At 39.4% G+C, this 14,348-nt stretch overlaps 1 protein-coding gene across 7 annotated transcripts in view; it reads left to right on the plus strand.

Moving 5' to 3' along the window:
• Positions 1 to 14,348, plus strand: part of RASA3 (RAS p21 protein activator 3) — an 821,322-nt gene that overhangs the window by 647,236 nt on the left and 159,738 nt on the right. For all 7 annotated transcript variants that reach the window (XM_069204628.1, XM_069204627.1, XM_069204630.1 and 4 more), the window contains 2 exons: positions 586 to 660; positions 4,813 to 4,936. In XM_069204628.1, coding sequence (XP_069060729.1) covers positions 586 to 660; positions 4,813 to 4,936 — 199 coding nt within the window. The remainder of the gene's footprint in view (positions 1 to 585; positions 661 to 4,812; positions 4,937 to 14,348) is intronic.

Consider the following 14,348-nt stretch of genomic DNA (forward strand, 5'->3'; position numbering starts at 1 on the left):
CTTACAGGTATTTCTTTTTTGTAGTTTGAGTTCAGTGGCGTAGAATGTTATATCACTTTTCAGGGCCAGTCTACGTGCAATTCCAGGTTGATCCTGCTGATTGTGTATTTTATAAGCCCAAAATGTTTGCATATTTTTCAATTGTTTTTCAAATTGTTGGAAGAAATGTAGCATAGATTTATTTTACAGTAACTTCTGGGAGTTTTAAAATATATGTTCCAAATGTCTTTGTTTTCATGTTTTGGGATATTGAAATCATACATTTGTACATCTGTTTACTGTATGTCAGTTAGGTACAGCGAGAAATACTAACGGTTACTCCTGCTTCCCCTTGTGGTACTCCTGACACTGCCCCTTTCTATCCCTGGTCAGTAAACAGTAAGCCATGGATTAACCAGGGACCCTGAGTTCAGGATCAGGGTACTGCCTGGTGCAATCCACTTCAGGGGTATTCAGAGCTAGATAAATGCAGCTCATGGCAGTACAATAATGCATCAGCAGAGCATTTGAGAGTTTCTGCTTATGTAAAATGTGATCTCTTGAAGACAAAGCAGTTTAATGACTATGGCATTTCATTTTGTCCAGATATGCGAGGTCCATAAACCATGTGAAGTTGATCCAGTGAAGCTGAAAGATGGAGAGAATCTGGAAAATAACAAGGTAAAAACTTCATTTGATGTCACTTTTAAATTGTTGAAAGCAATACTGAACGGTCGGCTCCCTTCTAATAGCACTAGGAAGGAGGCTTCCTCCCAGCCAGACCAAGCCCAGCCAGTCAGTATGCGAATTTTATGCGGGTCAGACTGTTAAGGTGGGGGCTGTTGAAGAATTCTAGAGCGCTCCACTGTGTCAGGAGCAGTCTGACAGTTGTATGCTATTGTCATACACATGCTCGAAAGAGAGAAAACGTACAATCCATGTTTTTCTATGTTTCAGCCCAGTGTGTCCGAGTTTCTGGATTCTGTGTCATAAACAACTTGCTCCAAAAATACTTACTAATAAGAATAGGCTTTACCTTTGCATTTAATTTGTTTCTGGTATTTACACTGTGCACACATTACGTTGCATAGAGGCCCGATCACAACAGGCCCACAAGATGGAAGATTAGTGGGACCTTAGATCTTTGTGGGTGTATTCGTCTTCGAGGGATGGAACACAAACAGGCAAACTTTACTGGCCGTCTAGCAGTTGCTCTTAGTTTGTATTTGGGAACAAAAACATTGCTGGACACTTCACTCTGATTTGAGAGGGGGGCAAATCTATATTGTTGACCTTCCTCTGCAAAGCTTTTTTTCCCCATCTAATGTATCTCAATATTAAGAGAGGGAGATGGATGAGATTGTCTAAGAAAATGATCTGCTTGGAATTTAAGAAGTGATCTTTAATGCAGAATAATTTGGTATGATTACTGTGAGGTGCTTGAAAGTGAGACAGAGGCTGCTGGCTTTTATTTTATCTCAGTTTTGACAATAGTTTGGCCAGAAGTGGGTAGAAGTGGAGCTATTTGCACTTTATGTATTCTGTTAAATTGACCAGTGTCTGACATTGAGCAAATGGGTGTACTCGGTTTTCACTTTACTATAATGGAGATGATTACTGTGCAGAAACATAGTACAATGTGCTAGCAAAAGGTGGTTCTTCCTCTTGTTGTGGGAAGATTCTTAGCAATGTGGGTTGAGTCGTCCTTTGAGCTCTTCATCTTAAGAAAGAACTGTGTGCCGTAAGAGCACCAGTTCCATAGACTCTGATTTCTAGTAGTATTTGGTCTGAATTTATATAAAACGTGAAAAAAACTAAATATCGAACATAACTTTAAAAAAACTAAAGTTAGAAACCAAAAATTTGAAAAAAATGAAAGTCTGAAAAGTGTTAAAAAGAAAATAGGTAAAGAATATGATTTGGGTTAGTTTTAGGGTGAAATGTGTGCATTGGGGTTAGGTGTAGGGAAGGTTAGGGATAATAATAGGGTTGCGGTTATGTTTCGTATTAAGGTTAGCCTCAGTTGACGGTGTGGGCTACTGTTTGTTTAGTGGTGGGGTTAAGGATGAAGTAAGAGTAAGATTTAGGGTTAGGATTAGGATAATGGACAATGTTAAGATTAAGTGAGAGGGTCAGTTACGATGAGGCATAATATTAGGTATGAGATTAGAGTTAGGATACCTGACAGTAAGGAGTAAATTACGGGGTTTGCATAGATTTATAAGTGGGAAGGTACTATAAGGGTGCCCTACAGCAATAGTTAAAAATTGTAAAAATATGAGAAAATTAGCAAAATAGCCAACTTTTGGCTTTCGAACTATTGCTAAAAACATAGCCAGCAATAACATTTGAAATGATGCTTCCCACATTAATTTTGAGTTTTTTCACTTTTTTATTTAAAATGTTCAACCTAGTTTTGTTTCCAAACAGGTGCACGAGTGGCAGCATGAAGATTTTGAGAATAGTTGAGAGTGGGTAATTTTTATGGATTACCATGGGAGTCAGACAGAGCTTGGAGAAGAAGAGGGGAAATGTATCTTCGCTGGTAGGATTACTGGGGATGAGAACCAATTGATATTGTATTCCCAGGCTGTGGCCAGTTTTAATATTCGTTCTTAATGTGTCATGTTGGGACCACATTGAAAGCGTAGAAGAGTTGGCGAGTATTATTTATTGTATTATGGGCATTTAAGTATTGCACACCTAGACATAGGAGAACTGAAACTCTGTAGTTGTACACCAAAACAGTTAAATAATAGATAGATGCTAACATTTGCATAACACCTGCAACTTTTTAAACATAAACCTTTCACTTATTTTCCGTTGCCAAGGCAATGCGTTTTCTAACATAGGTCTACTTACTTCCCCCAGCCATTTTATGCTATGAGGATGAGTGTACATATACAATGAAAGTTGTTTAGGGCAAGCATATTGCCAAAGATTTTGTTGAGTGCCGTGGTTTGCTCTTTTTTTTTATGTAAATCTGTTCCATCGACCAGAATATCTTGATTCTCTGGTTCTTGCAGTTATTGAATACCACCACTTACTGAATTGAAAGGTTTTAATGAAGGGTCAGTAATATTTTTATATGGCAAGGTCGATGAGGAGTTTTATGATGTGGTTGACAATTGGTTGGCTGAAGGCCATGGGTGATGTTGTTCAATAAAGAGGGCAATTTGAGGCCAGTCAATGGGCAGGGCAGCATTGAGGGTACTGTTTATGTTAATGCAGATAGGAAAGACACCACTTTGTGTCAGGTACTGACAAAGAGCATGAAGGCATCTTTTGGTTTTGTTTGTGAGCATTGCAGTGAGTATGTAGGATTAAATGGCAACTTGTATTGCAGCATGAGTAGCATGGTGGTGAGAAATGGATAGGTCAGTTTCTTAAAAATCTTGAGACGTGGATGGGGATCCTGGTGCATAAGTATTTGATGAACCTTTGTGCATTTTAAGTTTCACTTTGGACACTTTTGAGAGCTGAAGGTACTTTGTCTGCCATGAATACCATGTTTGCAAAGAGGAGCGCGTTACAGAAGTTTCATTGGTGAAAGTTTGACAGATGCTATAACTGTGTCTTGTTTAGATTCATGCTAGGAGCTCTGTGGAAAAAAAAGTAATTTTTTTAGTTTGTTGACGTTGTGATGCAACTATGAATAATGGTGAGTCCTAAAGTAGAAGCGTTGGAGTGGAGCTACCATGTCAATGGTTAGGTTGAATGTCTTGTGGATTCTTGAGTTGGAGAGCTCTTGCAATGGTGGGTGACGGTGTTGAAAGTGTTGAATGGGTTTGAATTCCAGAAGGTTTATTTTTTGCTTCTAGGTCAGTAATGGGTTATTATTGGGAGGCTGAGCGGGTCTCTGATATGTGGTTTCTAAATCCCCAGGCCCAAATCAGTAAACCTTGTTGTTAAAAGAGCAGTGAATGGCAGGTTTAGTTGGTCAATCATTGGTTCTTAATTTGGAACCTAATCCCTCCACATCTCTGGTATACAAGTCATGCAAAAGCTATTGCAATTCTGAAAATGTTCAAACTCTGGCTAAGAATTATGTAAACCTCTAGTTCCCTGCCATGCAGTATCCTAGCCACTGTCTATCACTGGTACGTCGAAGGACAGTAAGTAGTTCAGTTCTCAAGGTGCTCGAAAACAGCAAATGTAGTAACTAAAGAACAGTAAATGTTAGCAGCCTATATGGAATGCTGGCAGTGGCTCATGAGATTAGAATGCTGCCACTGACTACATTTCACATGCATTCTGGGCTAAACAGCATAAGACAAACATTGGGCATCTTTGTTTACCAGTGTTGAATGAACTTAACAGGTTGGGTGCTTAGGTTTTTGCTTACACGCAGTCCGGTATTACCAGAATACAATATGCTTAAAATGAAAATGTGGCAAACTGCCACTAGTTATGCAGACTGGTGGTTAATGCTCCTGCTCAAGTGGTGAGTGAAAGTAGGGACAAATGAACACGTACATTATTTTTAAAGGATAACTAAACACAGAAATCCTATCATTTGTGACACAGTGCTTGAGCCAGTTACCATTTAATGTGTATTTAATTTCCTATACCCGAGGATGATCTGTGTTTATCCTGAACTTTTTTCTATTTCAAAATCGAATTGCTTTCTGTTAACCGCATAAATAGTTGGCAAGAAGTGTCATTCTGCTCTATTCTGCTAAGGTTAGAATTGCTTTATAAATATTGAAAGGAATATACGGTAAACTCCCTTCATATCAGCTCGATGCCACACATAATAGATATTTTTGCTGGAAACTTTATTGTACAGTGTCTTTGTGTCTTTTAACATATTGTTTTGGTGAACTTTCTTAGGAAAACCTTAGGCAATATGTCGATCGCATTTTCAATGTCATCACAAAGTCTGGGGTGAGGTGTCCCACCGTCATGTGTGATATCTTCTTTTCTCTGCGAGAGTCTGCTGCCAAGCGTTTCCAAGGTATGCATTTCTTTTTAGTGTGTATTTTCTTGTTTTCTAAAACAGTAAGGTTTCCGGGTGCCTGCTGCAGTGGTTTGCTGATTTGAGTAGATGCCCTTTAAAAGAGTCCTTCCACATAGGGTGGCAATTGAAATTATTTCTCTTAACTCAGAAGTTCCAGGTTTGTTTTAAAAACAATCCTGACAGATTTTGGTACCTCTGTTAAATTCTACCACTATTTGCTCACACACTTTGACTCTGTATTAAACACTAAACCTTATTAGTACCTCAATTATATTTATAGGCGAGAGTCAGAAGAGGTCCAACCTGATAAGATTCTACAGTTTTACTTATTAATACATATCTCACCGTCATCTAGGCATCACAATAGATGCATTTAAACTGATGGGGCAAATAACAAACACAAATTTCACATTGTCATTATGTATTAAACATAGAGGACTTTCAGAAGCTTTGTGTGAAAAAGTAAGTGCAACTTTACCGTTGTCATGTCTGTTAATTAAAATTACCAGAAAGGGAGTAACTAGTTGATTGATGATCAGGATGTGCTACCACCTGTATATAACATCAGAATGTGGATTTCATAATCCAAGCAGTTTGGTTTGGAACATTCAGGTTTATGGAAAACTTAATGCATAGGTCAAAAGATATCTGTGATGTTCTCTGATGATAAAGTGTTGCTTCTGTTTATCGGTCTGGGAAGGACTGTAAAGCCAGTTCTAAACACTATGAAGTCTCTCATTTCAGAGATTATTTACAAATGTTGAAAGTTCCAGATGGTTGCCAATCTACTCATGAGTGGGTACCTCAGAAAATTCCCAAGATCTTTAATGTTCCTAAAGCACGCAAGAAACCCCAAAACATTCCAGGCATTTATGGGCCTCTTTTAATGCAGTAAACATCATAATTCATGATTCTACAATAAGGAAAAGATAACCTATGGCTTTGTGGAGGCAAAGTGCCAAAAGTGCCGCATAGCAACAGCACGTGAATTAACCACAAGTTTTATGAAACAGTGTCCTTCAGACTGATGAAGTCAAGGTGGAATTGTTTTGCAGTAATTTATCGCCACCAAATTAGAAAAAATACATTAAATTCACATGGAAAGCCATTTGGGTGTGAACCTTGCTGTCTGGTAAATTGATTGCCTCCTCCAGTTCCTCCATAGTAAAAGGATTACCAATTTATCATCCTCTGAGAATTTTGGTATCTGCAAATGAGCTTGAAATGTATCCTATTCATTCCTATCGAACTAATTGAGAATGATTATAGATCTGACTATAATGTTTTAAAAAATGAATTATTTGTGTCCTGTCTCCTTCCTACAAAGCCCTGTATTATGGCATTTTCAAGTGCAGATAGTGCTTTGAAATGTTTTCTCCCATGATTGCCAGGCTATGAATCTTCCTGCATAGTTACTTTACACTTATGCCATTTGCATGTATGTAAAATTATTCACATAACCCTCAGCATAATAATACTCAGTCAAAGCAGATTGAACTCTTTCATGTGGCTTTCAGCTCCTTTCAGTATGATATAGCTGAAACGTCTCATATTGGCTTCTAACCTGCCTTATGTAGCACCAGCTTTTATACTTTAAGATGGTTAATTGCAATTATGTCTTTAGCAATTGTTTGTACCCATAGGAATGCTTTTGAGGCATCCCAGAATAAATTCAGCAGTGCTTTATTTGATTAATTATCATAAGTTCCCCTATCTCCTCCCTGAACACTTCCACCCACTTATTATCCTCCGAATATGTCTTATTGAAAATCCATCATTTTGGTTTAAAACTTCTCTTACCTCCAGAAATACCTAACTCAAGAGCAAACCTTTTTTGTCAGATATCCAAATTCTGTACTAGAAAACATTAACAAGAAATCAATCAATGTATCCATTTTAAACATGGCAGAAATGCAAGTATACTCTCACTTTTCTAGAAAGGTATTTTTCACTGGGTCAATTAACATCAAATGTTTTTGATATTTCTGCATAATTTTAACTGTTTTAGGTTTATGTTGTCTCTTATTGCCCTTTGTAGTACCCATCTCTCGGTTTTGTAAAAAACTTGAAATCACCCAGATAATAATTCTCCCTGTGATCGTCGGCATAGATTGGAATGAGTTGACATAAGGTCCCAGATTATCCTCCACAGGAGTGTAAAAACGCACCAGACACACAGAGGCAATAGTGCAGTTTACCCAACACCAGTGGCCTTCTGCAGCACTCTCCCAGGTGTGTATTTCTGCACTAAGAAGTTTATATTGCAACACCTGTGTGTGCTTCTCTCTGCACTGAGAATCCTTTAAACCCTGACCATTTGTTGAACATCATGAGTTTAGCCAAATTAGCCAATGTTATGTAAACTTCGCACTTGTATAGCGCACTACTCACCCGTTTGGGTCTCAAGGTGCTGTACGCATACCACTGTGGAACCCCTCCTGGCTTTTCCCTGTGAGGCACCCACTCCTGGACAGCATCAGGGTGAAGCCAGGCATCCAAGCGCTGTGAGGGCCGTTGTGGAGATTAAGCAAACTATTGCCCAGAGTTACAGAGTGGGACCAATCAATTAGATTAGGCACCGAGGCGAGAATTATCTGGTCCCTGGGAACTGAGCCCAAGACCCACCGAGGTGGGAATTGAACCCTGGTCCCGGGCCAGATCTTTGCATCAGGGTCTTCCACTCTAACCATTGTGCCACACTTCTCCACTATGTTGGTCTCCTGTAATATAACAACTAAAGGACCATGTCCCATTAACATTGAAAGACAAAATTCACAAACAATCTGAATATTCTTCCTTTCAATTATACTTTAGTAAAAAATCAGCTCCTCTTTCATGAAAACTCGAAGATGTACAGTTAGGTCAAAGACTCTTCCCTTCATACGAGTCCTCGGGAATCAAACCATCATCCATCCAGGGCCCTAATCACTCCCTCCTCTGATAAGCTGTAAAAAGCTTCACCCACAAATATGTGTACTGTCCACATAGATACGGACACATACCTCCTGTGCAAATAGCATATATGTCATATATGTGGACCCCTGACACTCCTCCAACTGCTATTAGAGCCTACATCTCCTCTCTTCTCATTATTTTACATCTCTCTTAACCACCTCATTCCCAGCCCATTTTGGGGACTCCAAACTCTCATCCATCAATGTGTAATTTCGCATTAACATACTTTGCAAATGAAACTACTATGATCCTTCAAACATTCTGGATTAACTTCTGCGTGACATGACTTACAGAGCAGAATGCAACAGGCTCATAGTTGCCGATTGCTTCACTGCCCTCCGGCTTCTCGCCTGTTGCCCTGCTACCCAGAGACCACAGGTGCATGCAGGCAATAATGAGCCTGAGCCGGACAGCAGTTTCAGTGGCAACAACAGTATCGGATGGACAATCCAACAGCAAATGGTGAGTGAGGTCTCCCTACCCAGTAGGATAGCCGACAGTGGATACTGCTGGGCCTGCCAGTAGTCTGCAGAAGTGGATGGACCAGGTCACAGTGCGGCTGTGGATCACCTGTCTGCGCCACTTTTAATTTTACTCTGCTATTCTCCCCCACACCCCTTCCATTATGCCCCTTGCTTACTTTCCAGGCCTAGCTGGAGTGGCTAGTGCTAAGGAGCTAGGTAGGAAGTAGCTCAAGAGGAAAAGGATGCTTGGACATTGGCTTGCAGCCTGCTGAAAAGCTGTGTGGCAAGGGGGAAGGGAGAGGCCTGGGAGTAGAGAGGTCCCTGTTCTACCCTTCCCACAAACCTGTTCTGTGACTGTCTTTGGCTGTTTTTGTTTGCACCCGGCTGCTGCCGGGTTGTTGCTTCTGTAGGATTGCCTCTCCTGTTAGAGGAAAATATTGGAGGATTGACATGCGTATTGTGCCAGCCACTTTGCATGAAAAGGACACTATCAATATCATTAGTATACCATATTTTTGTAGTTTTACCTCACATCAGCTGCCAGTACACTGCCTGCATAGTATTGTTTGTTTATTCACTCACTTGTTGCTTAGATGCCTGCTAACTTGTGTATCTTGTATATCTGCTGCTCACTTGTTGTTTTCTGCAGGGGGAGGCAAAGACTGAAGGAGGAGACTAATATGGCTGTGTGGATGGTCTGAGTTCCTGGTGCTCAACCCGCTGCACTGCAGACATTTTTGTGGCGCAGCCAGGTACTGCGTTGGGGGTTTTCAGGGCCTGAGCACAATCCCCCTTGGCCCCGTCTCCCTTTTGATCCTTCTGGTCTGCTGTTTTGTAATAGAGTGGTGTAAAGTGACAATGTGACTGGATTGAAGTACAGAACAAGAGAAAATAAGTGGAGATTGGTGAGAAGGAGAAGGTTGACTGAGAAGAGGAGTTTACCTTTGTGACCCCGGGATTGTGGAGACCCTTAATGAGCACTGTTGGTCTCTGTGTGTGCAACTGAATCTCCAGCTTCAGTCATGAGTGCCAGTCATATTATTGAACTACTTAATATTTGATCATACATTGACTAAAGATTTGATTTGATTGGATACTGACAAGGAATTGAAATGGTTGTCTCCAATAAAATTGGTACACTGAAGGACAATAGAGAAAAACCTACTCTATTAGGGAACACTAATCTATTGGAATATCAATGATAGCGTCTTGCCCAAAATAGACAATTGGAACTAGATAGTGACAGCTATAAACTCAGAAAGCCAGATCCCTAAACCATCACCTTGGAAAAAGCGATGATAACTTGATTTATAGTTTGTCTTGGAATACAGCTGGGTTAAGAAGGAACTGGCAGTCTTTTATTAAGAAGTTGAAAGATATGAACATCACTGTTGGTATGTTACGGGAAACTTTGTTAATCAGAAGACCCTTATAGGAACAGTAGAGTCAATGGTCTTATCATTATAAATGTATAGTTTACGCCAAACAGGCCTCAAGGATAAGCAAGTCCAACAAATGATACTCCTTTTAGATAAGTATAACATATCCACAGTGTGCAACCTTGTTATTCGGTGATTTTGATGCAAAAAGTTCTGATTTGTGTGATGAATTTTAAGCAGAAAAGAAAGCAATCTTAAATAATCCAACTTAATCACTAATAACCAAAACTAGCAATCCCAAAGGGAGGAAAATGGCGAATATCGTAAATTAATTTAGTCTGATAGTTTTTAATGGAAGGAATAAGTGGGACTAACCTATTTAGCCAATGTTTGACAATAGCAAAACATTCTCCTTACTTGATTTTGCAATAATGTATATGGAGAAATTCTGCTTAGTTGATGACTTGGTCATAGGGGAATTAGCTGGGAGTAACCATAGACCTCTTCTATTAACAATTGGTCGGCTGACTAAAGAAAAAGATATGTGGCAGAAGTCAGCATATACTTTATGTAAGAATGACCAGAGAATTTGGTCTATGAAAACGAAGAATCAAGTAAAACAAAATGGTTCAGAATCTTCAAATCATATATTGCAGAAGCCCAGTTAAAGTAATAATGGAATATGAGAGGTCGATAAATTAATCATGCCAACTGTCATTTAAGTCTAAGAATATTAACAAAAAGACAAAGTCCAAATCACAGTTTGAGGGGGAAACGTTAAAAGCTAAGGAAGACCTGAATAAGAAAATAAGGAAAGCGTATAAATTTGACTCTGGAGCCATAAATAGGCTGATTATAGAGTATAGGAGAGACTGTAAAAGAGAAATAAGAAAGGTTGACTGGAAAGAGAAGGACAGTATCTGGACGAAAGTTATTACAGCCTTCCCTAGTGGAAGAGAGAAAATCTTTTGGGAAGTATTGGGTAAAACGCTAGGGGTAATAAAGAAATTAGAGGCCTTTCCAGAGGATGAAGAACTGTGGGTTAACTATATTATGTATCTTTATTGTGTTGAGGAAAATAAAAATAAAAGTAACAAAGATAATGAACTGCAGGAATATATGTTTAACTGCTAGGGGAATACAAGTCCTAGTAGGGATGAGGATAATCGAATACCCTCAAGAAAGTGGTTTACAACTATAATAAAGAGCTCTCATGCCCAAGGCCCGGACGGCCAGTCAGCATATATATTAAAATTAGAATACAACCTTTGGGTACAAGTTCTCACACCTCTGATCACTAATGTAGTTCGAGGGGGTAGACTACCAGATTCCTGGCAGGGAAGTATTTGAATCCCTATTTTTTTTAAAAAGGGCCAGGAGTAATGCCTAACAATTACTGAATGATAACATTATTGGGTATACCAAGTAAAATCTATGCAAAACACTGCTGCGTGCCCTAGAAGCATGAGTAGAAATAAGAGATCCTACTAAAAGTTCAGTAGGGTTTCAGAAGATACAGATTATAATGATGTTGCAGCAGTACTTAAAAGATATAAAAGCAAAATTGTAAGACGATAGTTGCTGACGATGAGAATCTGCCAACCCCCTTCATTTATAGTTCTAGTACTTTAATCTCAAAAAAAGAATCCCAAACAGAGGCTCTCGGTCCGTGCTGCACGCAGTGCTCCTTGACCTTCTGCCATGTATTAATATGTTTCTGTGCTTGTAAATATGAAAGAAAAAAATGTTACTTCTCTGTTTTTAGAGAGCTCCAGATACAACTTATCAAAGATGTATTATCTATGATATTGGCATGTACTAATGTCAGGCTGTGTTATAGGGTTAGTACATTTTTAGAAACGGTGCATAATAGTATGAGGCAATGTGGTGATTTGTAACTGTGATATGAGACCTACTGCAGCAATGACAAGGTATATGTTCTTTTAGACAACTGCCTCTGCATTGTATAATGTTTGCTATAATATATTGCATATCGATAGCTTCTTCAATGCTAAAAATATTAAATTAAGAGATTGTAAAGATAAAATCATATCAGGGTGATTCTATTAACCAATATTATTATTATTTTTATGGAGTTAAGTTGTACTACAAGAAATATATTTATTGCATTTATAATGTATGCACAATGTCACGTTAGAGGAGACTAAGTAATGAGCACTTGGAGTAGAGGGAAGGGAAAGTAAGATGGCCTATGATAAAGATTTTATTTTTATTTTTTTAAGTAGATGTTAAGTAACTGCTGACTGAGGAACGGAGTTCTTTCTTTTTTTAATGAGAATTAACTTCTAAAGTTTGTGCGCCTTTTTTGCTCAAATCACACAAATGAAAATACTACTGTGCAAATAACAATCCTGAGATTTCGCTCTTTGAGGTTTAGGGCGTGGTTTCACCTGATCGGTACCACCACAACCAAGTGGGTAGCACATATTCCAATTATAAAATTCCTCTTTTAAAGTGCACATTGTATTCACTTAGAAGAATCGGTGCAAAACAATATGTTATCTAACTTCAAAGTGGATATTGTATGTGCTTATATAAGCTGTGCAAAATACTAAGCCATCTTCTCACTCCTAGCCGCCTTTTTGTTTGCTCCCCAACACTCTCTGTGACCCCCGCACCCTGCGTGCTGTGGCAGGAGTCCGTTCTCACCTCCCCCCACCATTGTTGGCTTTTTGGCACCATGAATGCCTCTCCTTCCGTTTTCCCTCCTGCTCATCCTCTAATCCCTTCAGTACTACAATACTTTAATTAAACAATATCGAACTCAGCCTGTAGTTTTCAAAAACCTAGCAGCACCCTCGACCAAGTTAAACATTTGAAACTTTCCCTTATGTGACAATTTTAACTTGGAGATTTGAGCTATCAAAGCCTGTGCTCCTATTGCTTGGAATTGTCATATGTTCTTAAACTCCTTCCGCCTTTAAGCCGTTCTGCAGTCATATCTGAAAAAATAAGAAAAGCCTAGTTATTTGTCGAAAATGATTTCTCCTTAGAGGCTCTAATGAGAATCATCTTTCATTTTATACTCGGAAAAATTAACCAACATATTTTTAAGTCACTTATCATGAATAGAAATCTGTGTAGGAACCCTGGGGGCCTGCGCACCGGTTAAGCTCTGTGTATATCCTTGCATTACATATTTCCTTATTGAAATCTCCACCAAAGAAACAAAGCTAACGCCATCTTCCTGATGTTTGGAATCCCCGTGATGCATAGATCTGAATGTTTTGCATCCTTCTCCGTCTATTCTTGTTTGTCTTTAAGCCATAATACTTCATTTTTTAAAAAGTTTGTCATTTAGTTCAACTGCATAATGCAGCTTTTCATACTCAGACACCCGCTGCTCCATTTTTTTTTAATCTAGCGACTAGCTGTCAGCTGACCATTCACACTGTCCAAACACTGCTTTATCTCACCCTCCATCTCTCTCTCTGTAAACATTATCATTTTGAGCTCTCTCTCAGCACTTCCTCTAGCATGCAAATAAGTGATTCAGAGGTTGAGGATCCCTATCCAAGTTCTGTTTGAATTTACTCAAGCCTCTTGGCGGTTGATCTTTGCTTTCCCGTTTTTGTGTCACTACCATCAAAGTGGCAGGGGCTCTAAGCCTATTAATTTAAATGTGAGCTCTTCTGTCGGAAGGTCTTTACTATGATTGCAACTATTCCCTGATTGTACCACAGTTTATTGGGCAGGAATAATGTGAACATATCACTCTTCAGTCTGTTTCCCCCTGCTTCCATGTCGCATTTCTCCACTCGAGTTTTTAGATTTGCCAGCTGACACAGTTTCAGCCACCATAGACTGCTTCTGTTCTTTGTTGATGTCTTCTGCTGCACTTGTATTCTCCTCTGCTGTTATCTGTATTTTCTGGGGATCCCCAGACGTGTCACTCAAAGGGGATGCTAAAGATGCTGGTAGAGTTTTGATTGGGTGTTAGAGCAGTCAGCCTTAGGGTTGTTTTCCCCCAACCTTTTTGCCTGCCTTGCCTCACTTTTGCCTATCTGTTTTGGTTGCCTTATGATTCTGAGCACTCTACCACTGCAAATCAGTGCTCAGGTGTATGTGCTCACTCCCCTAAAACATGGAAAAATTGGTAAATCCACAATTGGTATATTTGATTTACTTATAAGTCCGTAGTAAAGTGCACTATTTGTGCCCAGGGCCTGTAAATTAAATGTGACTAGTAGGTCTGCCACGCTGATTGCACCACCCACTTAAGTAGCCCTGTAAACACTTCTCAGGCCTCCCATTGCAGAGCCTGTGTGTGGAGTTTGACTGCCATGTCATATCGACTTGGCATTGAAAACCCCTTGCCAAGCTGTAAACACCTCTTTTATTACATATAAGTCACACCTAAGGTAGGCCCTAGGTAGCCCACAGGGCAGGGTGCTATGTAATTAAAAGGCAGGCATGTACTTTTAAGTTTTACATGTCCTTTTAGTGAAAAACTCCCAAATTACTTTATCACTACTGTGGGGCCTACCCCTCTCATAGGTTAACATTGGGGATTACTTATAACATTTAATTAAGTGTACTTGCTGATTGAGATGGAGTAGACCGGTCATGTTTAGTACCTATGGAATTGTA

The sequence above is a fragment of the Pleurodeles waltl genome, chromosome 8 (genome assembly GCF_031143425.1).
Source record: "Pleurodeles waltl isolate 20211129_DDA chromosome 8, aPleWal1.hap1.20221129, whole genome shotgun sequence".
NCBI classification, from domain to species: Eukaryota; Metazoa; Chordata; class Amphibia; order Caudata; family Salamandridae; genus Pleurodeles; species Pleurodeles waltl.